Here is a 27886-nt window from a genome sequence, read left to right on the forward strand (position 1 = left end):
GACGTAGCAGGTTTTCTTTTTGTAGTCCGTGATTTCCTGTAGACCCTGCCACATACGTCTTGTGTCTGAGCCGTTGAATTGGGACTTCACTTTATCCCTGTACTGACATTTCGCTTGTTTGATTGCATTTTGGAGGGAATTAACTACACTGTTTATATTCAGCCATATTCCCAGACCTCTTTCCATGTTTAAATGTGGTGGTTTACGCTTTCAGTTTTGCGTGAATGCCGCCATCCATCCACGGTTTCTGGTTAGGGTAGGCTTTAATAGTCACAGTGGGTACAACATTTCTTCTTTATAAACTCACTCACCGAGTCAGTGTATAAATCGATGTTGTTATCAATCTCTTGGGAGATAATATGGCCGACATTTGATTGTAAGGAATTCTAGGTTGAGTGAGCAGAAGGACTTGAGTTCCTGTATGTTGTTATGATTACACGATGAGTCGTTAATCATCAAGCATAAACCCCTAGAGTTTATCTCTGTCAGCGCGATGCATGGAGAAGCCCGGTGGCTGAACATATTCTGACAACATATCCCAAGAGAGCCATGTTTCCGTGAAACAGAGAATGTTTCAATCTCTGATGTCTCTCTGGAAGGCAACCCTTGCTCGAATTTCATCTACCTTGTTGTCAAGAGATTGGATATTGGCGAGTAGTATACTCGGGAGCGGTGGGCGATGTGCACGTCTATGGAGCTTGACCAGGAGGCCGCTACGTCTGCCCCTTCTGCAGCACCGTTGTTTTGGGTCGGCTTCTGGGATTAAGTCCATTGTTCTGGGTGGTGGTCCAGACAGAGGATCCGCTTTGGGATTGTAATGTTGGTAAATTGAAGTCGCTATTATATCCAATAGTTCTTCCCGGCTGTATGTAACTTAAGATTTCCTGTGGTAACAATGTAAGAAATAATACATAAAAAAACATAATACTGCATAGTTTCCTAAGGACTCGAAGCGAGGTGACCATCTTTGTCGACGCCATCTTGCACTAAGTACCTACCACCATCTTAGGGAAACTACAAGTAGACGAAAAAGAGAAGGCATGCAGATGTAAGCCCAAAAGAGACAATGGAAACAATACATTTCTAGCAAAACATTATTTATTGTATGCTGTAAAAAATAACTACAAATATACAGTAGTACAATTGGTGCAGTGCACTGTGCAGCACAGCTGTGGAAAGTCTTGAGCACAAGTACTACATTTCAGTAAATCACACAACACTTATATAAGTTTGTACTTCATACATTCATTACACTACAGATAATCAAATGCCCCATACATTTATCAGAAGAGACAAATCTAGTCTTACTTAATGAATGAACATAAAATAGTACATTTCACCCGGAACATTGGCATCGAGCCAATTGGCAAAATGTATACTGCATATCTTTCCCATAGTCTTAGTGCCTCAGCACCACTGTGTTTGTCTCTGCATAACACTTTTACATAACACATTTATCTACTAGCTTGGTATCAAGTTGGCTCCAGGGCCAGGGTTCAGGAGCTAAGCCATGGGTGCAGGAGACACTGGGCAGCACTGGCCCTCCTCTCCGGCTGGAAGTCCAACATATGCAACAGGAAGTCAGAGAACAGAGAGGCCTCCTTCAGCATGAAGTGGTACTTCTCCACCAACACCTCATATAGACCCCAGGGCCGCAGCACTCCGATATGACGCATGTCACCTGGGAGAACACATAATAGAGAGGAGGAAAGACAGTGGAGGTAAGCACAAGAGAGCTTTGTGACTTGGAAAGAAAATGTATTCTTTGTAGGTTTGACTTCACAAAAAAGTACACTATGATTTGTCAAAATTTGACAAGGTACAAATCTGTCGTTCTGCCCCTGAACAGGCAGTTAACCCACTGTTCCTAGGCCGTCATTGAAAATAAGAATTTGTTCTTAACTGACTTGCCTAGTAAAATAAAGGTAAAAAAAAAATAATAAATACATTTTTTTTATTTTTAAATGAGCATCTGCAGGGGGGCCTCCCGAGTGGCGCAGCAGTCTAAGGCACTGCAGTGCTTGAGGCATCACTACAGAACCTGGTTCGATCCTAGGCTGTGTCACAGCCGGCTGTGACCAGGAGACCCATGAGGCGGCACACAATTGGCCCAGTGTCGTCTGGGTTAGGGGAGGGTTTGGCCAGCCAGGTTTTCCTTGACCCATAGCGACTCAAGGTGTCGGGCCGGGCGCCTGCAAGCTGACCTTGGTTGCCAGCTGGACGGTGTTTCCTCCGACACATTGGTGCGGCTGTGCTCCTTGACTTGGCATCTTTCCCAGGGTATGGACAGCAGTGTGTCAAGAAGCAGTGTGGCTTGGCAGGGTTGTGTTTCAGAGGACGCATATCTCTCGACCTTCATCTCTCCTGAGTCCTTAGGGGAGTTGCGGTGATGGGACAAGACTGTAGTTATCACGAAATTGGGGAGAAATTTGGGTAAAAGTACCACAACAAAATAAAAAATAAAAAAAATCGAATAAAATAATGAGAATCTGCAACATTTACATCAATTGATGATTTTCAAAGCAAATCCTTCACTCACCTTTGCTATTGAAGTACTCCATGGAATACTTGCCAGACAAGGCTACTGCTGCAGGGACTTTACCAAGGAGCTCTATTATGTGAGCGATGTGGTCTGGAGGGAACAGAACCAAAACCCCACTGGATAAACAATTATGCAAAAGTCACAAAGTGGACACAATGTTCAATCTCCATTGAATCCTATGTCAATATTTGTCATGCCTAATATCGACATACCTTCCTCTAAAGAAAAGGTCTTCCCAGCTTTGGGCTCAAATAATGAATCCCCAGTGACCAACTCAAAAGCCTAGAATAAAAAGAAGAAAAATTGAATTGCCTGGAACTATTCTGTAGTGGCATCTATCGTATAAGCTTAGTGCTAAAGGAGTGGGTGAATTTGTCTTGATGTAAAGAGTGCTGGTAGACTGGAAGGGTAACTGAACGACACAAGAGTTAAGTGATGCAAGTGAATCAGAGGAGACAGGAGATAACATGGTTTTACTTCAGTGAAGCTGTAAACAGATGCAGACTATAAGTGTTGTTGCGGGTGTGTTGGTTGTATGGTGGTTGTCTATCTTACCATGCAGGCTACACTCCAGATGTCTGCTGGTGGGCCGTAGTCAGAGCCCAATAGAACCTCTAGTGAACGGTACTGACGGGTCTGAATCTCCTCACAGAAATGTTTGTACTGGAATGTCACACATAGCAAAGGCAGCGTGTGAAATACAGTCCTGACCCCAGGGCAGTATCCCACATGAGTTACTCTTATTTTGTAACCAACTACTGAATACGAATGGCAACGGTTCATAAAGACGTCATAATTCCGATATGATGTCAATGTTTTAGCGCTTTCCACTGAGTTTTTAAACTATGGCGTGCAACATGGTTCCACGCACCAATAAATCAGCACAATCTACTTTTGCGGGTTTTGAAATTGGCTGCTTCTTGGAGCTAAAATTGGGTCATGTTTACTGTGCTAATGACTACACACACAAAAAGAGTAACAGAGAGCAATGTACAACATGAAATTAGTAAATGAGGCATTTGTAGTAATTGCATGGGGGACGCTATTTCACAATCGCTGACTGACTGATCATACCCACCACCCAACAGGAGCTTCCCAGGTCAGCAATCTTTACTGTGATTTTCTTCAGACTGATGGGAGTGACCAGGTCCTTCTCTGAATAGACAGTAAGAGATGAACAACATACAGTATAGGGTTATGATCTGATTGAAACACTTCAACAGCATACTGGACACAGACAATCTGAAGTGACATAGAAACAGAATACTAGCCTTGATGTACAGTAAACAGATTCATTTTCTGGTCCATTTTACAGAGTTCTATAACACCTGTAGCTGGACAGTGAACACTACCTGCTGTGCTCCTTGACTTGGCATCTTTCCCAGGGTATGGACAGGCACTGCCCCCTGCTGTCTGTTTTGGGTTCTGCTCCTCCAAACATAACAGTATATTCTCAGGCTTGATGTCTGTGTGGATGATTTTACATTGAGTGTGCAGGTAGTCCAATGCCTGAAGAACCTACAGGGAAAGAGTGATGGCACTGTGAACTCCAACTACTCCTGCATCAAACTAAAGATGCATCCATTAGTGGAGTGATTCAATGACAGCCCAAATGTTTCGACTCATCTCATACTATGTCACTCTTTTACCTGAGCAATGACCTGTTTGACCCAAGACAGCGATAGCCCTGGGTTTCCAAAACAGACTTGCCAACAGCGGAGGTCTGGTCCTAGCAGCTCCAGCACTAGGCATACATCTTCACACAGGAGGTCAAGGAACCAAACACGCTCCCTACGGTGTCAAATGTTGCTGCAGGTTTGTGTGTGTGTGTATGTCATGACTATGCAGTCTGAGAAAGGATACGAACCCCGTTGACCCCAGCTATCTTAAACTCATCCAGCAGTTGGACTATCCTCCGGCTTTGGAGGTGACGAGCAGTGGGACCACTGGCCTGAGGGGGAGAGGGGCAGAGGCAGGTGAGAGAGGTTAAAGTCAGGGTCCGGACTATACTGGTCGAGTACTTGTTTAAATAGAGAGAGATGGGTCTGTATGAGACAAGGGAGAAAAATAATGAACCATGAAAGCATGGGTGGATGTGAATAAGTAGTAGTGACAGATAAATAACATGTGGACTAAGAGCAAAACGTGTTATTCATGTATGCCCTATTGCCCTTAGAGAAGAGTTAGGGGTGAGGATGAGAAAGTGATAGAGGAAGCAGAGAAAGAGAAATGAACAGAGACAAGAAGGGAGACTCACACAGCGTAGCAGAGTCAATTCGTCTTGCCCAGCCTGTGTGAATCCTTCTCCACTCTTCAAAACCTTCACGGCCACTCGCCTGCCCAATCTGCACATACAGAGACTGTTTTAATCACACTAGAGCTTTTCCTATATGACAAGAAGAAGATATTTGAGTAAATCCTCACACAGCAACATAGTGAATGAACCTGAGGTCCAAGCAGAGCCATACAGTGGAGAAGTATCCCCAGCCCAACTTAGACAGAACCTGGTATCTCCTGTTGAAGGTGTCTCCAATGTGAACAGGGTGGTACCCCCCTATTGAAACATACAGGATGATAGCAAATAGTTATTACTCCAACTTTTATTTTATTTTTTATTTTATTTAACCTTCACTTAACCAGGTAGGCCAGTTGAGAACAAGTTCTCATTTCCAACTGCGACCTGGCCAAGATAAAGCAAAGCAGTGTGACAAAAAAAAAAAAAAAACAGTTAAACATAAACAAACGTACAGTCAATAACACAATAGAAAAATCTATGTACAGTGTGTGCAAATGTAGAAGAATAGGGAGGTAAGGCAGGAAAAAGGCCATAGAGGCGAAATAATTACAAATTTAGCATTAACACTGGAGCGATAGATGTGCCGATGATGATGTGCAAGTAGAGATACTGGGGCGCAAAAGAGCAAGAGGATAAATAACAATATGGGGGTGAGGTGGGTGTGGTATTTACAGATTGGCTGTGTACAGGTACAGTGATCGGAAAGCTGCTCTGACAGCTGATGCTTAAAGTTAGAGAGGGAGATATAAGACTTCAGCTTCAGTGATTTTTGCAATTCGTTCCAGTCATTGGCAGCAGAGAACTGTAAGGAAAGGCGGCCAAAGTAAGTGTTGGCTTTGGGGATGACCAGTGAAATATACCTGCTGGAGTGTGTGCTACAGGTGGGTGTTGCTGGTGACCAGTGTGCTGAGATAAGACGGGGCTTTACCTAGCAAAGACTTATAGATGACCTGTGTAAACACAGTACTCAACCCAAACAGACTATGTGTATGCTGGAAAGGAGTGAATAGGACAACAAGACATGTAAGGAGAAAGACAGATTGAGTAGACCCATATCAGACCATGGCAGTATTCTCGGGGGTCCTCTCTGTCCAGTGACTCCTCTGGCTCTAGCTGTTCCAAACGATTCAGCTTATCAAGTCCATTGGATGTCCCAGGTTTACTGCTGCAACAAACACACACATGCTAATACACTTACACAAAGACACACACTGTCTACATACTGTGCACACACTGTCAACCTATCTGATCCCACACAGGGCAGAGATGTGTCCCCTCTGTGTCTAAGTCAGTGTTGGGTTGCTGGGAGCAGACAGGGTGAGACTACTTTTAGACACTTCCCTGGGTGTTCACATGGATACCCAGCTGACAGGACTCAGAATGGGTCTCAGACATTTAATAGACATGCCACTATAGTCTACAGCCAGATGGACCACATGCGGTGACAACCCGTCATTCAGGGCAGGTGCGGTAGAGCCCCCACCTGTTTTGAGCGGCACATTTTTTTGCAAAGAAAATCTAAATAAAGTTGACAATCTACTGGCAAATCCTTTTTAATCCATGTCGTAAGAAGAGACATAACGAAGAGAAATTATAGATAAAATGTTTCGGTGCTCATCGGCCATTTGGACATAAACATTACACAACAGGGTAGAAATCGCAAATTGAACAATGAGTGGTTTGGAAAGAATCAGTGACAATGGCTAACTGCAAGCATAGCACATAAATCACTAGCCTGCTATTCAGTGCAGTGGCCCTGTGTCCCAACTCTGGGATTAAGTGTCTATTTTCCAAGTTTAAAATGATAAACATTCAACATTGGCCATGCTGTCAATGAAGCATGATTTATGCCGCGCTCAAAACAACTGTTAACTCAGAACTGCAAAAACTTGACTTCAGTGAGTTCAAGACAACTGGGAATTCCGGAAAAAACGAGCTCCGACTGGGAAATACATTTTCAGCATTTACATTTTGAACCGTCATTGTAAGTCGGGAATTCGGGCATCTTTCTAGAGCTACGACCTAAAGATCAATGATGTCATCATGATTCAACCCAGTTGTCTTGAAAGCACCATAAATCCAGAGAAAGCCAGACTTTGACGACAAAATTTGCCCATGAAGGACCGCCATGCCACCTTCCTGTTCAAGTGAGCACAGCACAACAAAGTGAGTCCAAAAACGTCTTGTATGCTGCTGCAAAAATGACATAATATGCCAGGGAGATATGTATACTGTAGCTAAGAAAGTAATACTAAGTGTATGTTGTGTCGTAAGCTGTTAGTAGCCCATGTGCCTCACCCTGGCAGTAAATGAGGCTGAATTAACTGTTTCGCTGCCAGACAAGGCTCCGCTGATAGCCAGGTGTAGCAGTGGTAAGATGTTGGGACAGCTTTTTGTAGGATCTAACAGTTTGTGGGCACCGTTTGTCACCGTTATAGTGCCATTAATGTATTGTTTAGTGTTGTGTTGCATAGTGGCTTAGCTGGCAAGCATCCCACGTATTATAATTTTTTTGCCCCACCAAGATTTACAGTGCCTTGCGAAAGTATTCGGCCCCCTTGAACTTTGCGACCTTTTGCCACATTTCAGGCTTCAAACATAAAGATATAAAACTGTATTTTTTTGTGAAGAATCAACAACAAGTGGGACACAATCATGAAGTGGAACGACATTTATTGGATATTTCAAACTTTTTTAACAAATCAAAAACTGAAAAATTGGCCGTGCAAAATTATTCAGCCCCCTTAAGTTAATACTTTGTAGTGCCACCTTTTGCTGCGATTACAGCTGTAAGTCGCTTGGGGTATGTCTCGATCAGTTTTGCACATCGAGAGACTGACATTTTCCCATTCCTCCTTGCAAAACCGCTCGAGCTCAGTGAGGTTGGATGGAGAGCATTTGTGAACAGCAGTTTTCAGTTCTTTCCACAGATTCTCGATTGGATTCAGGTCTGGACTTTGACTTGGCCATTCTAACACCTGGAAATGTTTATTTTTGAACCATTCCATTGTAGATTTTGCTTTATGTTTTGGATCATTGTCTTGTTGGAAGACAAATCTCCATCCCAGTCTCAGGTCTTTTGCAGACTCCATCAGGTTTTCTTCCAGAATGGTCCTGTATTTGGCTCCATCCATCTTCCCATCAATTTTAACCATCTTCCCTGTCCCTGCTGAAGAAAAAGCAGGCCCAAACCATGATGTTGCCACCACCATGTTTGACAGTGGGGATGGTGTGTTCAGGGTGATGAGCTGTGTTGCTTTTACGCCAAACATAACGTTTTGCATTGTTGCCAAAAAGTTCAATTTTGGTTTCATCTGACCAGAGCACCTTCTTCCACATGTTTGGTGTGTCTCCCAGGTGGCTTGTGGCAAACTTTAAACAACACTTTTTATGGATATCTTTAAGAAATGGCTTTCTTCTTTCCACTCTTCCATAAAGGACAGATTTGTGCAATATACGACTGATTGTTGTCCTATGGACAGAGTCTCCCACCTCAGCTGTAGATCTCTGCAGTTCATCCAGAGTGATCATGGGCCTCTTGGCTGCATCTCTGATCAGTCTTCTCCTTGTATGAGCTGAAAGTTTAGAGGGACGGCCAGGTCTTGGTAGATTTGCAGTGGTCTGATACTCATTCCATTTCAATATTATCGCTTGCACAGTGCTCCTTGGGATGTTTAAAGCTTGGGAAATCTTTTTGTATCCAAATCCGGCTTTAAACTTCTTCACAACAGTATCTCGGACCTGCCTGGTGTGTTCCTTGTTCTTCATGATGCTCTCTGCGCTTTTAACGGACCTCTGAGACTATCACAGTGCAGGTGCATTTATACGGTGACTTGATTACACACAGGTGGATTGTATTTATCATCATTAGTCATTTAGGTCAACATTGGATCATTCAGAGATCCTCACTGAACTTCTGGAGAGAGTTTGCTGCACTGAAAGTAAAGGGGCTGAATAATTTTGCACGCCCAATTTTTCAGTTTTTGATTTGTTAAAAAAGTTTGAAATATCCAATAAATGTCGTTCCACTTCATGATTGTGACCCACTTGTTGTTGATTCTTCACAAAAAAATACAGTTTTATATCTTTATGTTTGAAGCCTGAAATGTGGCAAAAGGTCGCAAAGTTCAAGGGGGCCGAATACTTTCGCAAGGCACTGTACATGCTAAAATCACCACTGACTACATGTACCTCACTGTGACCCTCCGTAAAAGAGGCAAAGGTCAAATTCATTAGGATATGCTGTATCAGGTTAGTGTACTATAAATATTGTCTTGTGTAGATCTGTCAATTATTGCTCCTTTTCTGAATAATTTATTTATAGTCAAACATCCTCTCCAGGACAGTCTCTCAGAATGTTGTGGCTCCAGTTCAGAGCGTGGATATTGGCCCAGGTCCTTGACACTGTGACAGACCCAGTGAAACTCTAAACTGTCATTCACCTCCAGAGGCACTAAAATAATGCACACATTCTCATTGTGTGCCAGGCGAGCTATACATGGAGCCCCTGCCTCTTTGGCCATGGAAAAAAGGTTAGGGTCAAGCTATAAATTGGTTTCCATTTACTGAGGCAAACAACTAGTCTGGGTACAAGTCTTTTTTAGCTAACATTCCACTTCTTGCCTCTCCATGTCATTGCCACAGAGACTGGCCTTGAGGCAATGTCAATGTTCAATATGCAGTTGGGTTTATGGCAGAATTGCTCATTGGTCGATGGAAATAATAACATTCATATTTTCCATGAAAACATGTGGAACCTCAAAAATATAATTATAATTATAACAAAGTCAAAAACAAACATTTAGCTGTTAACTAGGCAAGTTATTGTATTTTGAGGCTTACAAATCAAACCGGCCAGGTTTTGTGATTGGAATTGCAGTATGTATTTAGTTTGAGAAGTTAGACTTCAGCTAGCAATTTTTGACAGATTGGTATCATCTGGACAAAAAAATGTTTGCTTAGCAACCAGATACCAACATGTTCTGTGGTGAAAAATAGTTATCCAGCACCAATTAAGTGATGATGCCCTCAAAACTGGTGTTTGGAGGATAGATTGGCAAGGGTGTTGCCAATATATCCTCCAAACACTGGCTTCGAGGGCATTATCACTTTTATACAACGGGTTACCAACATATTCAAATAATGATTGACATATTTTAATTAAAAACATTTTATGAATTTATTCATACTATTTCATCCTTCCACAAGATATAGTCCTGAAGATATAGTCCCGTCACAAATCTAGGGCTGGTCGTTCATTCTATCGGTTCAGTTGCTCGAGATGCAACCCAGTCGTTCAGTCTTTTTGTTCTGTATCTATGGACGCGACCCAGTCGTTCAGTCTTTTTGTTCTGTATCTATGGACGCGACCCAGTCGTTCAGTCTTTTTGTTCTGTATCTATGGACGCGACCCAGTCGTTCGTTGGAGATGTTCCATTGCCATACAGGCTGGCAACGTTCTTATCTCTTGATTGCTAGATAGCCAACTACGGCTAATTTACAGTCACGTCAAAAAGCCAGCATAACAGCAAAGTAGCTTCATTTGCTTTGTTTAAGCTGTTTTCTGTAGACATTTGGATACATCCCTAACAATGAGTTGATGAGGTGTGATTTTGTCTGGCATAAAACTCGTCAAGGACACTGTTGTTCAAAAGAGCTAGCCAACAACACAGCTAACACAATCACTTCAAACTGAAGCTGGAGAGACGGCAAACTTGCTGCACTTCGTGTCATTTGACCTTTTTTCAATTTACATTTCTTTGTATATATCCATAAAAATGATGCCAGCCGATCCCTGATTTTGACTGGTTGAGAAACGCTGCCTGCCTGTCTGTCTGGTCCTGATTCCAGGCTCGTTCATTACTATGGTACAAGTGGAGATCGAATTTGAATATTGAAATAATGTTGCAAATGTTGGAGAGACAGACAGCAAAGTTTATACAAATATGTTGAAAACTAAATGTTAGTCTAAAATAAATGTGAGATCATGTCTAGATGATTTTTATAGTGGAGATCATGTTTATAAATAGCTGATGAGACAGTTGATTGCACAGTCAAATGAAACAGAGTAAATAGGCATTTTAGCGTCATAGATTTAGCCGGTGGTAATTTGTGGAATAGACACCGGCTGGAATGCGGTTTTAATCAATCAGCATTCATGATTAGGCCCACCCATTGTAAAACATTTGGATAATCGTTGTAATTGGAGGATAGCTGTGAGGGTTATCGAATCAGGATCAGCTCCTCTGTTCTCCTCAATCTCAGTAATGATAGAATGTTCATATTTGAAGATGGCAGAAAGGCTGGCATCCTTGTCAATGACAAGGAGTGTCAAGGAGTGGAATGTTAGCTAAAGAGACTGGCACCAGGCTAGCTAACAACCACACACAGGGTTAAAGTCCTCTGGTTAAGACCTGTTCCTCAAAAATATTTCTTAATTCAAAAAATACCAAACTTCCACTCATTGACTTTGTGACTTGCTATGGGTAACATGTGTGTCTCACTGACAATTTAGTGGGCAGCCAGGTTACAGGTTTAGAGGTCCACCTTTCAATTAGTAATAACCAAGTCAGTGTACTGTTCTAGATCTGGCATACTTATAGTGAGAACAGATGATACTTACGTTTTTTGAGCCAACTGTACAGAAGTCTGAGCTGAGCACATATTCCTCTCCATGACTGAGTATACAGAGCCTGTATACAGTAGGACTCTGCCTGCCTGTGACCAGTCAGCAGTGTTTATGTATGAGGAGCCGGCCAGGTCTAAACATGGAAATCCCCAACCCCCCAACTCTCTCTCTCTCTGTCCTCTTCTTTTGCTCTTTCTTCCCTTCACCCCCACTCTGTATATCTCTCTACAGCTGTGAAAGGGTAGAGGGAAGAGGAAATGACAGCTGTGTGGGGTTACTCGGGGGGTTTAACGACCCCAGTCCAACAGTTCATGATCTCACAGGAACGCCAGGGCACCCCTTTTCCCACCATGTGCAAATACCTGTACAGTATGATATATCAAAACAAGGAATAATAATAATACCTTTTCAATGCAAGTAACAAAATGCTTCACCTCATAAAAAAATATAATTAGATAAAAGTACAAACAAAGAAACAAAGACAGTAGGAAGGAGAATGAAAAACATAAATTGAAATCATAAATTGAAAATCGTGAATTGAAATCATACATGAAAAGCATCTTTATAAAAGTGTGTCTTCAGCAGAGATGTAAAAATAGGCACAAGTCTGATCTCCTCTGGTAGACAATTGCAAAGTCTAGGGGCCCTAATGCAAATGCCCAGTCTCCTGTCATTTTCAACCTAGACTTTGGAATGGTCAACAGTGCCCTGTCAGAGGATCTCAGGCTGTGTACTGGCACACAGGGAGATACAATATCTGAGATATAGGATGGGGCTATATAAAAAAAAGCCTTAAACATGATGACTAAAATGTTAACATCTATTCTAAAAGTGACTGGTGGCCAGTGTAGAGAAATTAAAATAGTTGTGTTTAAATACACACACACACACACACACACACACACATCATATGCTGCTGCTACTCTGTTCTTTATTTCACTCTTATTATATATCTCCTGATGCCTAGTCACTTTTCCCTGCCTTCGTGTACATATCTACCTCAAATACCTCATACCCTGCACATTTACCTGGTACCGGTACTCCCTGTATATAGCTCCATTCGTGTGTATTTTGTTTTTTAATTATTATTAATTTTAAACTATACATACTCGTCAGCAAGCATTTCACAGTTAAGTATACACCCGTTCTATTCGGCCGCATGTGACAAATTAATTTAATTTGATTTCAAATGGTTACATTTTCTGGTGCCTGTTAAAAACCAAGCTACATAATTTTGAACTAAGAGTTACAGTAATCTCGGCATGAGGAAGTTAAACCAAGTAGCACAAGAGTATTGCACTGGACACGTGCTGTACACTGCATTCGATTTTTCCTTCTATGGTGCAGTCATAAAGAGCTTTATCTAATTATATAATAAGCTATATCTGATTTGATCTAATTAGGAACAGTAAAAGTAGATATATGGGCTATATCAAACGAGTCTTGTGTCATTGAGTACACTTCTGTCAGTTGCTTGAAGTCAAATTAGTGGGAAGCTACACTTCTTACACTTTCATCAGTATGTTTCCACCCCACTCATGGAATTGAAGAGAGGGTAAAAATATCCACGGTCACGATACAGGGTGGAGCAGGGTGAGGTCTCAGGCATGGCTCTGCTCTTTGTGATTAATACTGGGCTGTTAACACTCTGCTCCAACACGCCACCCGAAGACACTTCAGAAACCGCAAGGCGCACAGCGATAAACTGAATGAAAGTTGATGGATCCGAGAGAAAGAGGCCCCCTGCTCGGTTTCAATAGCCTACACGACTGGTTTGACTGTTTAATTGGTCCAAGGTGACTTATGACCGTATTTATTGGTACATAAATAAAATTGCATTTGTCAAATGCGCCGACAGCAACGGGTAGACCTTACCGTGAAATGCGTATTTACAAGCCCTTAATCCTTAATGTATGTGTCTTTAGGCTGTAGACCTAAATCAGGTCGAGAGACATTTAAAAAATAATACAGTGCCTAGATATTAAAGGCACGGGAGGTGAGATGATTCATAGGTGCATGATTTATTGATAAAGACTATATTTTTTACATGAAAAGGCACAGTGTCATAACAATATAAATATAATATATGTGGTCAAAGGCAGGGACATTTTCAACAACAACGTGAGCTACAGGGGATATGGCTGGGACATGAATACGTTGCCAAATTGCAACAGCTCACCATGTTTCTGTCCGAGCGTTATGAAACGCTTTTGTAAAATCAATGCGACAATATTGGCAAGAAACGTTTCAAAACACTCAACATGTTTTAGTAAGGGGCATGAGAACCCGGGAGTAATCCTGTGAATAACACCCCACTAACAGTCCAGATCCACGATCGAGCGATGAAATGACGGAATACCCATTCGTTTTCAATAGAGATAAGTGAAGTGGGCGGGGGCATTGAGCGATGCATGCATAGGCGAGGAGGTATGAACAAGGCGGGACCTAAATTGCGGAAAGCTAAGTACTCTGCTATATCGCAGAGCGATGGACCAATCAAAGTTCAATATAGCCGTTGATCCCTAACCTGCTTGCTTGCAAGCGCCCACATGAGGGCAAAGCTAGTGTGGCTGTCCAAATTATCAAGGTTAGTGGATCATGGTCGTAAGGGCTGTTCTTAGGCCCGACATAAAGCAGAATCCGGGCAAAGGCCAGTCATTAGTTATGGGATTCTGAAGTTGCTAGCCAAACAGGCTGGTCGTCCGTTCTATTGGCATGGTTGCCAGCCAAGCGGACTGGTCGTCCATTCCAAGCAAATAATGTTGCTATGCTGGTTAGCTCCTACTTTGCTATCTAGCCAACTAAATATAGCACACAAGCAGCTGAAATGACAGCAAACTATGTGCAGTTTTGTTAGTTTCACATTTGTTTCTATTGCCATTTCTTTAGATAGATCCATTATAATGATCCTGATAAATGAATTTGCCTGGCTCAGAGAAGCTGTCATTCTCGATGGCACAGTGGGGATTGCAAAAAGAAAAATGCAACATTGTTGCACAGGTTGGACAGGCAGGCAGCAAGGTTTGGACAAACACCAACTGTTGCAATCCAATATATAGGCTAAAAGTATGGGGAATACTGTATTTTGTCAAGGTGAGGTGAAGTTTATGAATTGCCTGGCATGGCTGTGGGGGAGTGGAATGATAATTCAAATGGCCTGTTAATATTACCTGGGGATTGTGGTGAGTAACTCCCTGCTATCAACCAATCAGCACCCAGGATCCAAACAATCCGTTTTATATAAAACAACCACTCCTGTCTTTTGTTTAAATTAAGATTTTAATAGCATAGTATTTTAATGTTATTTGGGGAGTAGCTGGTTTAATGTAGCCCCATTTACGGTTATGTGGCAGCCTACATCTGGCCCACTTCTGGACCGGGGTCCTATAGACAGGAACTCAGCCATACCTTTGTGCAGTGTGTAGGCCAGACTAGTACCACACCTTTTTATTTTACAATCGTTTTGCACAATATGGCCCAGATGTGGGCCACATCGTTTAGAATGAATCATTTTACACTGTGTGGGCCAGAGCTGGGCCACGCATTTGTAGTTTATCCGTGTGTGGGCCAGATCTGTGCCTCTCCTTTTTAATCTAACGGTGATACAGTATGTGCACCAGACTTGGGCTGGAGACCCAGGCTTATACTGGGCCAGAAAAACACAAAGTATGTAGCCTACAGTTGCCCAGGAATAAATTTGCTAACTGGGCAAACATCTTTCTAGCACTAGACAGATTTGTTTGAGAGGTCATCATAACCTCTTTGTTTCATCCTGTTACACTGGGTGAATTTTCTTCAGGCTGAATATTCTTGTTCTACTGCAAACATAATTCACCTCCTATTTATGGCCTGGTTGAATTACGGCCTAATCTTGGCACAGCATAAGCTGTAAAGCCTCAGTTAGCCATTAGGGCTGCTATTCCAATGTGTGGTAACACAAGTAGCAGACCCACAAGGGCTCAGCTGTAGCTTTTCTTTGACTGAGACGCAAACGTGATGAGGAGAGTTTGACAACTGGGTCAGAAGGGGGTGCATATAAAACACAAGTTGGATATCATAGGTATCGCATAGACCTTTTAACTAGCCATGTTAAAAGATGAACTGAAACGGAGACAAGTGTTAATCTCCCATAAAGACAGGGGATTGATCCTCAGTACTTGGTAGGAATCCAAATGTTCCCTGTACACTCTACACTATAGCTACGGTCTAAAACTTAATAAGTGCAATAAACGTATGGTTAATGTTTAATGTATCTCACCTTTCTGTACTCCTATTGCAAAAGCACGTTTTTTTTTAATGATGACTTATCTTTAGATGTGCTGCCACCAGCTACTGTAACTGTACTACAAATGCTACTGGACTAAAACCAGACATGGTACGGCAACTAGAGAGAAACTTGGTTACTTCTTGTAGACACGAGCAGGGAGTACCACAGGCCAGGCCCCACTGACTTATTTCACCCACCAACCTTCCCCTCTAAACCCCAAGGTCTTCATAAGCACAACCTCACTGACTTGCATTCATTTGACGTGACACTGTTTCCACTTTTGAACACTCACAACCTCCTGGCCCTTGTTAGAGGGGAGTGTAAGCACATGGCACTGAGGACTTTCTGCCAAGGCTATCTGGTTTTCATGAGCTCCTCATCATACCAGTCACTAGACAGGCATACTGTAAATATCTCACAGCAGAATGATTGGCTGGAAGTACAGCATAACAAATAGAGCAATCTGAAAATGATTGGAAAAACACCATTTACTGTAAACCATCTGCCTACATGAAGCAACACAATTCACATTTTGAGTCAATGGCATAAGTAGTGTGCTGCAGTACCCTGTGGTTCCCTTCATTAAAAAGTCACTTTTCCAGATTTAGGTTATGCCAGCTCCTGGACTAATATGCATGTTCAATGGTAAATCTGTGTCAGACAAATTGGACCTTAATGATGTGAAAATGCTTTTAATGATACAGTTTACTCTTCATACGCCAGCACTTCTACACAGGGCCGGATCCAGGCATAAGCGACATAAGTGGTCTCTTCGGGCCCCCGACCAAATAATAATAATAGAAAAGGTGGGATCTTTTTGTGTCTGTTAAATGAATTATGGCGGTGGAAATGTGTTTATGTGCAAAAATGTATATAATAACCATCATATCGAAGTAAGCTTGGAGTCATGCGTTGATATGTTGCGTGGTCCTCCCACTACAACTCGGGAAAACATGCAGTTAATTTGGTTTGTCATTCTTACTCAGGATATCATAACATGGCATAAGTCAATATAAAATGTGTAGAATTGCAGGAATTTGGCTATCAAACAGCAAAAAAAATATTTCCAACCCATCACAAAATGTGTAGAATTGATAGAAAATTGTACAATTTTAAAGCAAGTTCTCTATGCGCCATGGCAAAACAAATGTAAGTGCAGGAAGTGAACTTTCATTTCTCTCCACTGTCAAGAAGGGCGCCTCTAAAATGTTTTGTTGCGAGGTGGGGGGCCCCCAAAAGTACACACAGTCCTGTTTCACTGCATGTACAAGTGGGTAACCTGTATGATTGTAAGCTGTGAAATGGAAATATATTTTCTGCATATCCTGAGACACCCTCGGAGAGTGGGGTCACGGCCAGGGATCAGCCATTATTGGCGGCAACCCTGGAGCAATTAGGGTTAAGTGTCTTGCTTAACTGCAGATTGACAGACTTTTCACCTTGACGGCTTGGGGATTTTAACAAGCAAACTTTCGGTTACTGGCCCAACGCTCTAACCACTAGGCACATATAGGGCCACTAGCTCCATATAGGGTAGGATTAACTCCAGCTTGAAGGGTCTTGCTGTAGCGCAGTTGATGGCCGGCATAACAGAGGTACTCTCAAAGCCCTACATTTCTATAATGATCACTTTAAATACAAAACCACAAATTACATGGACATTTTGACTATTTTATTGCATGACATTAAGTTACATTTCACCTATCAAACAGTTAGAGAAAGCTAATGGTAGGCTTACTTACAAATCGTTAAAGTATTTACAAGGAAATCCAAATAATGTTTGAATTTAGCAAGGAAAACAAACAAGGATTGCTTTTGCTATGTCCATGGCAAGAGATGACAAAAATGTACTTTAAAAATCGCCAACATAACTTGCTCTACATTACTAACAAACAGATATTCCCTTATTATAGCTTGACATCTAAAAATGTATGTAAAAACTCACATGTCAAAAAGCAGTAGTCCCAGAATGTAATGCGAGTCGTAATTTTGATACTTAGATTTTTTGTAAAGTATACCCTTACCCAACCCACAAACACAGAGTAATGAAAATCAAAAAGGGTCAAAAGTCAAAACATGACCAATATAGGCCTACATAAAGCTTCTACGCATTTATAAAAAAAATATTTAAAAAAAGAACAGTGTCATTCATTCATTGTGGACCATGTCATCAGTACCAAAGAAGAATATGACAGGCGTTTGCATGAAATCGGATCTCACTTTCAAACAATGGATTTCATTGTAATTCCATTGATTATTTGGTCTTCGTAAATAGATAACGAACCAGCAGCCAACCAGACAGGAAAATAAATAAATAAATACCATTTTAAAACCGAAAAATATTTTAACCCTCAAGCAACCAAAATATTTTCATACATCGATTACCAACTGGGTTCATTGTTACCCCAAGAAGAAACTATATTTGAAAAAGCAACAGTCATAGCAAAATAGCAACATATTTCTTTTTAAAAAATTAGACATGTAATTAATGTAATCTGAAAAAAAGAGACCAAAACACTTATTTTAGCTAAATTAGAGTTAATTTGCATATTCAATAAAAACTCATATGTTTCCTTCATTCAATTTGCAGCCTTTTCTCCCAAATTCTATCCACATTACTACAGAAAAAGCTAATTTACCATTATTTTATTATAGTATCATTTCGTTTTCAGAATGTTGAAAGTATAAATGGTCATATTTTGTGGTAAAAAGTACTGCCGTTTAAAGGGACGGTACACCATTTTAAATATTCTACATTTTATTGAAAAGTAATGATTAAATTCACTTCAAAAAGTGATCCTGAATGAAATGTACCAAATGTATGGCTTAGTTTACTTTATTTACTAAGCCCACAGACAGCATTACCATCACTGTTAGTAAAACAATGGGAGTGTTAGAGGCTATGGCAGGATGCTTCAAAAGCATGCCCAAAGTCACCTCAAAACAAATGGTATAGCATCCAAAATATCACAAGTTGCTTGCACCTATAGAATATAGGAATTTATGTAACATTTACCGTAGAGAATACACAGCACTGTGTGTTCATTTTAGAGGGTAGTGGGTTTCCGTATTACAGTTTTACCAAGTATTAATATGACCGACAGACTGTTCTGAGCTGTTTTGACTGCAAATTGGCATATATCGAAGGTAAATTTAGATTTTGCACACGGTCATACCTAGTTATAGCCATCCAGGACCTCTATACCAGGCGGTGTCAGAGGAAGGCCCAAACAATTGTCAGACTCCAGCAACCCAAGCCACAGGTTCTCTTTGCTACAGCACGGCAAGCAGTAACAATGCACCAAGTCTGGAACCAAAAGTACCCTGAACATCTTATACCCCCAAGTCATAAGACTTATAAACAAGACTGCTACATACCTAATTAAAATGGCTACCTGGACTTCCCTTTGTTTTTACAAACTCTCTTGCACTGACTATGCACACACACCGACACTGCCCCCCATCCCCAGACACCACACACACACACTGCAGCTACCACTACTCTTTATTTTTACTGAGTTATTCACTGTGTATTTATTCCTCATGTCTATTTAAAAAAAAATCTTTAACTGCATTGTTGGAAAAGGACCCGTAAGTGAGCATTTCACTGTTAGTCTACGCCTGTTGCCTATAAAGCATGTGACAAATAAAATGTGATTGATTTGATTTATACCCATAAGCGAGTACATAAGCTGCTCCATTTCTGCAGGTGATCGGTCTATTTGGTCAAAATCACTCATACAGGTCCCCCTCCACCCTCTAATGATACGTATAACTTAATATTTTGTCTCCAGAGAAACCTGGATTCAAATAAATACTTTTTGGGAGATTTGCCCTAGAATAACAACTTTGCAGAGAATACAGACCAATACAGCTCTCAATGTAGCTGGAGTGTACCGGAGTTCTCCATTGCAGCTCTATCAAGTATTTATACCACTGGCAAACTTTGTACACCATTGTCAGATTTTTACATGCACAAAAATAAGGTTATTTTGGTTTTGTAGTACAGTCATACGATACATGGTAAAGAAATGTACAATGTTAGGCAAGTAAGTTACATGGGGAGCTGTATCTCTGCAGAGGATCTGTATTGGATCCAAATCACTGATACAGGTCCCCCTCCACCCTATGGATAACTTGTATTTGTCTCTAGAGAAACCTAGATTCAAATAAAAAGTCATTTTTTAAATCAAATTACTATAGACAAAATTAAGTGTTTTTGGCTAGGGTCAAAACTATCCCAAAAGGACTTGAATTTCTGAATAGTCCACGGGTTGTTCCACGAAATTAGTATCTTTTGCATCCTTTTGACATTTTAAGGCAACAATTTGCACCAATGTTGAATTTTAAAAACGTGTTATGTTCAATGAAGTGCCATTTTAATATAGATCACATGCACAATTCAATAAAGCATATTTTTTTATATAAAGCCTTGCTAATGTGCCAAAATTCAACATTTTGACATGTCCCTCCGTGCATCATCTGTGACTTCCCAAAAGGTTCTCACATGATTGTGTAGCCCTGGTTATTTTGTTGCTTTGACAAAGTAATTTCTGAAAAGTATTTAATTTATTTATTTATTTATTTAGTGATTCATTTTAAGGTAAAAAAATAAATAAATAAAAACAGTCCCTCATTTTAAGGTGAATGCTGTTATGTGAACTCAATGTTTGAAAAGAAACATTGAACATCTGATAATGAAATGAGTGTAAAAACAGGTGAGATGGTTCTACTCTTTTTGGCCATTTTCTAGTGGGAAACTGAATGGGTCGAGCATAACATGTCAACCCTGTTACCCATAGATAAACAGGCTAGAAATGTTTTAATATTTAAAAATGTTGAAGCTTGCACTCAAATTGCCCCTCCCTGTTGCACAACAAGCTTCCATTCCCCCCCATCACAAGGAGATTTATGGCTTTAAGGTTAAATTGTCAACCAGCTTACTTTATTTGGCACTTACTATAGTAATTATTTAAACTATTGAGATGGGAAAACACATTTTTTTATTAAGTTGAACATGTGCTTTTTATGACAGAATGTTAAAATGAGGTGAAATCAACAACAAAAAAATCCCACCAAATTACACATCCCAAAAGGCATCGAATTGGAGGAATGACCCCCATATTGATACAGAAACACTAAAAACATGGATTTAGATTTGTTAAGAACAAGTCATTACAAATTTGAAGATTTTAATAAACCACCTTTGGGCTATGATAAATATACCTATGGTGTCAAAATGACTCCAGTCAGTAGCTTGAGGGTTAAAATGTTGTATTAGTGAAAATCAAACATTAGGGCTACCATTTAATTTCAGTCATAAAAAAGGACAGTCATGAGGCCTTGGGATAAAGGATTCATTGTTGAGACTAAAGACATGTCATGCTGCAAGTTTTATGAGATAAACAATATTATATTGCCAATCTCATACTCATTTTGCTCAACCTTTACAACTATACTAATTTCGAATACCCAGAACTAAAATCTTACGTAATTGCGTCAGTTACTCTTTCAAGTTCTGGGGGGGGGGGTGTATGTATGAGAAAAGATACTAGAATGAGGAGCGGAAGCCGAATGTTAGCTTCACCCCCCTTTCTCTGCAAGTTTCTTTTAAGTCAGAAGGACAAATGTCATCTCCCCCGTTCCGAAATTCAAAAGATACACACCCTGCTAAATCGTGATTTGTTTAAATAATCAAGTGTCGGAAAAACCTGTTGCTTGTTAGTCGTCGCATCCCACAGTGTTGACAGAAAATGTCATATTGGTCACACATAACCAGCCATTTTCTAAAACAAACTGTTTAATCGCATTCAGTTCTGGAAAGTGTTGTGTTTGATTACTAGCTCCTGCTGCTCACAAAATACACCTTTTTGAGAACACCTTCTAGTCTGCCATTCACAGATAATGTGTAGTGAAGTCTGGCACCCTGCTAAGAGAAGGAAACATTCTGCAGATTGAACATTAACTAGCTGAGATTTCTCTGGGAGGTTTAAGCTAGAGATGTCTATCATTATCTCAGCATTAGAACGGAAAATATCAGCTTGGCTACTGCAATTATTAGGGAACCGTAGAATTACCATCAGAAATGCACTAAAATTATTTGTACATCATACCGATTTTGGAAAGGAACATTCAAATCATAGAGAATGTCAAAGCTGGGTGACCATAAAAGCCAGCACATGGAGTACCTAACATTTTCACAATGTATTGAAAGCAGTCTGTTCTTTAGTGTTCAACTACATGAAGCAGAAAAACTTTGTGGAGCGACAAAAACGTTGATGGGGAGTGAAAAGGATGAGTGAAGACAATACTACCTCACACGTTGTCTGCAAAGGATAGTTCTACCAGAAAAGTAAGACTTTGAAAATGTGATTCAGGGAAACAGAAGGCATTTAGCAAGTGAATGACAATAGCATAATTGAATAAGTGCTATTCAATTCATTTTAGTCCTGTAAGCTTTATCCATCCATTTCATCCCAGTAAGACGTGGTTTGTGTTGCAGAAACTCTGCCGCAGTCCAGAGAGTTCAACAGGACTTTGCTCATTTACTCAGGATAATGTCTATGTATGTACACACTGAGTAGCAGCGGGTAAATATAGTCAGGTTGCTATGGAAATCTCCTGTGCAGCTTGTCAGGAGAATCTACGCACAGTAACTCTACACAGATATGGCAAAAAGAGAAGAGCACCACTTTGAGTGCCCCTCGACCTTCTTTACTTCCTTCAGTCTGCCAAAAAGAGAGGGAAATCACACCCTGTATGCACAAGGTCTTTTTCCTTTTCACACATTCTTTTCCTTCCGGACTACTCCTCACAGCGGGTGTCTTTTCCCCAGGGTCTCGGCCTGTCCCGTCTCAGGGCCACTCTGTTATCATAGGTCAGTGACTTTATTTTCCACGGCAGCCGCAATCTGCTGGAGCCTGTAGCCCAGCTGCATCTTCTGAGCTGTAGGGTCCTCCTCTAGAGCAGTGATGATCTGGGAGGAGACAATACCAATAACAGCTTAAGTTCATCAACTAGCTTAACATCATATAGAAATGACAAGTATGGGCCTCAAAAACCAATGGATAGAAATGTTGGACTCACTTGATCATAGTACTTGTTGATGTACTTGTACAGCTCATGCAGGGCTACAAGGTAGTTCACCTCACTAGCATAATTCTGTAAAGAAAGGTGGAAATACTAAAACTTTGGTTCATAACTTCTAAGTGCTCTATGCAAAAACAACCAAAGATTAAAACGGAAAAGGCCTACAGCAGAAAATGTATGTCAAAACATGCACCAGTGTTTTTATTTTATTTTTATGTAACATACTCGAGACAGTTCTGCAAGAGCAGAATTCATTTCCTGGTCGCTGGCAGAAATGGTCTGCCTGATGTCAGCATAGTATCTGAAAAGAGAGAAAGAAATAGAGATGGAATGGAAGTCTGAGATTAGTGCACCCTTCATAATATCCATATGCTATACACTCATACACCACTCATTCATAAAGAGAAGCTGGTTCAGAAGGGAAACCCAGGTGTATGCATCAGCTAAGATTGGCAAGTTGATGTTTATTGGGATTAATCTTGTCCTGGAGGCAGATCTGAGCGATTTCCGCTAGATGGCGCCAGCTATATTGTATAAATTAATGAAAACAAAAATGTGCTTAATTTAAGTTTAGGCATTAGGGTTAGCAGTGGGGTTAGGTTTAAAATCTGATTGTATGACTTTGTGGCTATGTCAGCTAATGACCACTGCAGAGTTGCCTCCAGAACAAGATTCATGACGAAAAATGCTAACCTGTCTGAGATTGGTGCAGATCAGATGCTAACACTTCATACTTAATATGGCGGTCTATTTAAACTGACCAGGTTCTGCTCACACATCTTCTGCCACTTTCTGCTACTGCTAGTATGAGTTTGCGTGTTCTTGCTACCCACCACCACCCCAGCCTCCACCTGTTTGGTTCCATTTTCCTTCCTGCAGGTGGAGATGTATAGAATACTGTGCTCACTGCCTGTAGTTATTTTATTATACAGTCAGGTCCATAAATATTTTGACATTGACCAAGTTATCATTTTGGCTCTGTACGCCACCACAACGGACTTGAAGGGAAACAATGAGCTGAAAGTGCAGACTTTCACCTTTAATATGAGGGTATTTATTTCCAAAATCGGTTGAACAGTGTAGGAATTACAGCACTTTTTATGTGGTCCCCCCAATTTTAGGGGCCCAAAACTAATTGGACAAACTAACCATCACAAATTAAATTGTGAGTTTTAATCTTTCAGTCAATGACTGCCTGAGGTTTGGAACCCATAATAGACATCACCAGATGCTGGGTTTCTTCCCTGGTGATGCTCTGCCAGGCCTTTACTGCAGCGGTCTTCAGTTCCTGCTTGTTCTTGGGGCGTTTTTCCTTCAGCAAGTGAAATGCATGTTCAATTGGATTCTGGTCACGTGATTGACTTGGCCATTGCAGAACATTCCACTTCTTGGACTATATAAAAGTATTGGGTTGCTTTCGCAGTATGGTTCGGATCATTGTCCATCTGCACTGTGATGCGCCGTCCAATGAGTTTTGAAGCATTTGGCTGGATCTGAGCAGATAATATAGCCCCAAACACTTCATTAATCCTGCTGCTTTTGTCAGCAGTCACATCATCAATAAATAAAAGGGAAGCAGTTCCATTGGCAGCCATACATGCCTACGCCATAACACTAACCCCACCATGATTCACAGGTGAGGTGGTACGTTTCGGATCATGAGCATTTCCTTCGCTTATCCATGCTCTTCTCATCATTCTGGTACAAGTTGATCTTTGTCTCATCTGTCCATAGGATGTTGTTCCAGAACAGTACAGGCTTTTTTAGATGTTGTTTGGCAAACTCTAATCTGGTCTTCCTGTTTGAGGCTTACCAATGGTTTACATCTTGTGGTAAACCGCCTGTGTTTACTCTGGTGAAGGCTTCTCTTGATTGTTGACTCTGACACAGATACACCTACCTCCTGGAGGGGGTTCTTGATCTGGCCAACTGTTGTGAAGGAAAACCTCTTCACCAGGGAACAAATTATTCTGTCATCCACCACAGTTGTTTTCCATGGACTTCCGGGCCTTTTGGTGTTTCTGAGCCCACCAGTGTGTTCATTCTTTTTAAGAATGTACCAAATAGTTGATTTGGCCACACCTAATGTTTTTGCTCTCTGATGGGTTTGTTTTGATTTTTCAGCTTAATGATGGCTTGCTTCACTGGCAGTGACAGCTCTATGGACTACATATTGAGGGTTAACCGCAACAGATTCCAAATGCAAATGCCACACTTGAAATCAACTCTAGACCTTTTATCTGCTTACTTGTAAATTAACTAATGAGGGAATAACACACACGGCCATGGAATAGCCGATCAGCCAATTGTCCAATTACTTTTGGTCCCTTAAAAACGGGGGGACCATATATATAAAAAGTTCTGTAATTCCTATACCGGTCACCCAATTTGGAGGTAAATACCCTCAAATTTAAGTTCAAAGTCTGCACCTTCAGGTCATATTCATTATTTAATTTCAACTCCAATATGTTGTGACAGCTAAAATAATAATAACTTGGTCAATGTCCAAATATTTATGGACCTGACTGTATATTGAAGCTTTGCTCTGGCATTGAGCTACCCTGAAGGGGCAGAGCCAATCCCCAATACCTAATGTATTGTTAATATTTTCTAATAAATGAATACATGGCATTTCCTTTCTGAAATCCATTGCATGCTAATGACTACAGTCGTGACCAAAAGTTTTGAGAATGACACAAATATACATTTTCACAAAGTCTGCTGCCTCAGTTTGTATGATGGCAATTTGTATATATTCCAGAATGTTATGAAGAGTGATCAGATGAATTGCACTTAATTGCAAAGTCCCTCTTTGCCCTGCAAATGAACTGAATCCCCAAAAAACATTTCCACTGCATTTCAGCCCTGCCACAAAAGGACCAGCTGATATCATGTCAGTGATTCTCTTGTTAACAGATGTGTGTGTTGATGAGGACAAGGCTGGAGATCACTCTGTCACGCTGTTTGAGTTCAAATAACAGACTGGAAGCTTCAAAAGGAGGGCAGTGCTTGCAATCATTGTTCTTCCTCTGTCAACCATGGTTACCTGCAAGGAAACACGTGCCGTCATCATTGCTTTGCATAAAAAGGGCTTCACAGGCAAGGATATTGCTGCCAGTAAGATTGCACCTAAATCTACCATTTATCATTCAGCTGCAGGATCAGGGCACCACCAGTACAGAGCTTACTCAGGAATGGCAGCAGGCAGGTGTGAGTGCATCTGCACGCACAGTGAGGCAAAGACTTTTGGAGGATGGCCTGGTGTCAAGAAGGGCAGCAAAGAAGCCACTTCTCTCCAGGAAAAACATCAGGGACAGACTGATATTCTGCAAAAGGTACAGAGATTGGACTGCTGAGGACTGGGGTAAAGTCATTTTCTCTGATGAATCCCCTTTCCGATTGTTTGGGGCATCTGGAAAAAAGCTTGTCCGGAGAAGACAAGGTGAGCGCTACCATCAGTCCTGTGTCATGCCAACAGTAAAGCATCCTGAGATCATTCATGTGTGGGGTTGCTTCTCAGCCAAGGGAGTGGCCTCACTCACGAGTTTGCCTAAGAACACAGCCATGAATAAAGAATGGTACCAACATATCCTCTGAGAGCGACTTCTCCCAACCATCCAGGAACAGTTTGGCGACGAACAATGTCTTTTCCAGCATGATGGAGCACCTTGCCATAAGGCAAAATTGTTAACTTAGTGGCTCGGGGAACAAAACATTTTTTATTTATTTTTTAAATCGATATTTTGGGTCCATGTCCAGGAAACTCCCCAGACCTTAATCCCATTGACAACTTGTGGTCAATCCTCAAGAGGCGGGTGGACAAACAAAAAACACAAATTCTGACAAACTCCAAGCATTATTTATGCAAGAATGGGCTGCCATCAGTCAGGATGTGGCCCAGAAATGAATTGACAGCATGCCAGGGCGGATTGCAGAGGTCTTGAAAAAGAAGGGTCAACACTCCAAATATTGACTCTTTGCATCAACTTCATGTAATTGTCAATAAAAGTCGTTGACACTTATTACATGCTTGTAATTATACCTCAGTATTCCAAAGTAACATCTGACAAAAATATAAAACTTTGTGGAAATTAATATTTGTGTCATTCTCAAAACTTTTGGCCAAGACTGTACAGTAGAATTCGTATGACTGAGTTTCCTCAAGCATAGTGTATAGCTACAGCAATGGTGTGTGCAGCGTGCTGCCAAACAGACTCTCCATAGAAGAAGCCCCGCAGGCTCAGTGTGGCTGCGGCAATGCACTGATACAGTGGCGATGCCCCCTCTGCTCTGCCAATCAGGAGGGCAAGAGCCTGGTGTATTCTCACCTCTCTACCATCTGCTTGTACCGTGGGATATCTCTGGCATACAGTAACTTGTTGATAGGAGAGTCCTATAGGGGGGAAAACATTTCCATGTTATACTCGAAACACATTATGGTTACATGAATGTTGAGAACCTGCATGCTCTCATTATCTAGTATTCTTTCTTTCAAAACCCCTGGCATCTCTACTCTCCCTTAATTTCTGCTAGACCTGCCATTCCCCCTTATAGCATCCTTGGTAAGGTATCCTCTCCCTGTGTGTGGCTCACCCTGCCCAGCTTGTGCTCTGCGATGGTACATGAGTCCATGAAGGTCTGGGCTATGACAGACAGCACAGCATCCACATGGTCTGATGCCTGAACATCAAAGATGAACTGGGGGTTCTTCAAGATGTTGATCCAGAACCTCAGGGGTAAACTGGTGGGAAAACAAAACAACAAACAAGTCGCACAATATAAAATGCAGAACTAACTTAAGTCTATTCAATGACCAAGCCCTGGGCCCAGATTCCCAAAAAATGTAAAACATTTAAAAATATATATAATAAAAACGGCTACATTGGATTTATTTTTTAATTTCTTTCATTTTTCGTTGTTGAACATTTGACCCATTTTTCTCCCCAATTTCGTGATATCCAAATTGGTAGTTACAGTCTTGTCCCATCGCTGCAACTCCAGTACGAATTCGGGAGAGGCGAAGATCGAGAGCCATGCGTCTTCCGAAACATGACCCTGCAAAGC

The 27886-nt window shown here is 41.1% G+C and overlaps 2 protein-coding genes across 6 annotated transcripts in view; both read right to left on the reverse strand.

The window, feature by feature from the left end:
• Window positions 1-1086: 1086 nt before the first annotated feature.
• On the reverse strand, window positions 1087-11650 carry LOC118359498 (SRSF protein kinase 3). Of its 4 annotated transcripts, none has more exons than XM_052482536.1 (12): window positions 11461-11650; window positions 5900-6000; window positions 4967-5096; window positions 4800-4887; window positions 4406-4493; window positions 4192-4298; window positions 3895-4060; window positions 3621-3697; window positions 3098-3205; window positions 2755-2824; window positions 2540-2632; window positions 1087-1681 (listed from the first exon to the last, which is right to left on the reverse strand). In XM_052482536.1, exons 1-12 carry the CDS (start codon window positions 11511-11513, stop codon window positions 1497-1499), a joined length of 1266 nt encoding a protein of 421 aa, XP_052338496.1. In that variant the 5' UTR covers window positions 11514-11650; the 3' UTR covers window positions 1087-1496. The 4 variants fall into 4 exon arrangements, with proteins under 4 accessions (XP_052338496.1, XP_052338497.1, XP_035593903.1 ...); XM_052482537.1 differs by having other exon boundaries at window positions 4800-4902; window positions 4988-5096; window positions 5900-6003; XM_035738010.2 differs by having other exon boundaries at window positions 5900-6003.
• Window positions 11651-17390: 5740 nt separating this feature from the next.
• Window positions 17391-27886, reverse strand: part of LOC118360173 (plexin-B1-like) — a 60084-nt gene continuing 49588 nt past the window's right edge. The window contains exons 34-38 of one of the 2 annotated variants that reach the window (XM_035739401.2): window positions 27416-27563; window positions 27151-27215; window positions 23048-23123; window positions 22820-22894; window positions 17391-22709 (exon numbers count right to left, since the gene is read on the reverse strand). In XM_035739401.2, the coding sequence (XP_035595294.2) occupies window positions 22605-22709; window positions 22820-22894; window positions 23048-23123; window positions 27151-27215; window positions 27416-27563 (469 nt within the window). In that variant the 3' untranslated portion in view covers window positions 17391-22604. Of the gene's footprint in view, window positions 22710-22819; window positions 22895-23047; window positions 23124-23583; window positions 25869-27150; window positions 27216-27415; window positions 27564-27886 lie in introns of those variants that run through there. The other variant, XR_008083251.1, reaches the window with a different exon arrangement.

Source organism: Oncorhynchus keta, chromosome 27 (genome assembly GCF_023373465.1).
Source record: "Oncorhynchus keta strain PuntledgeMale-10-30-2019 chromosome 27, Oket_V2, whole genome shotgun sequence".
Taxonomy (NCBI): Eukaryota; Metazoa; Chordata; class Actinopteri; order Salmoniformes; family Salmonidae; genus Oncorhynchus; species Oncorhynchus keta.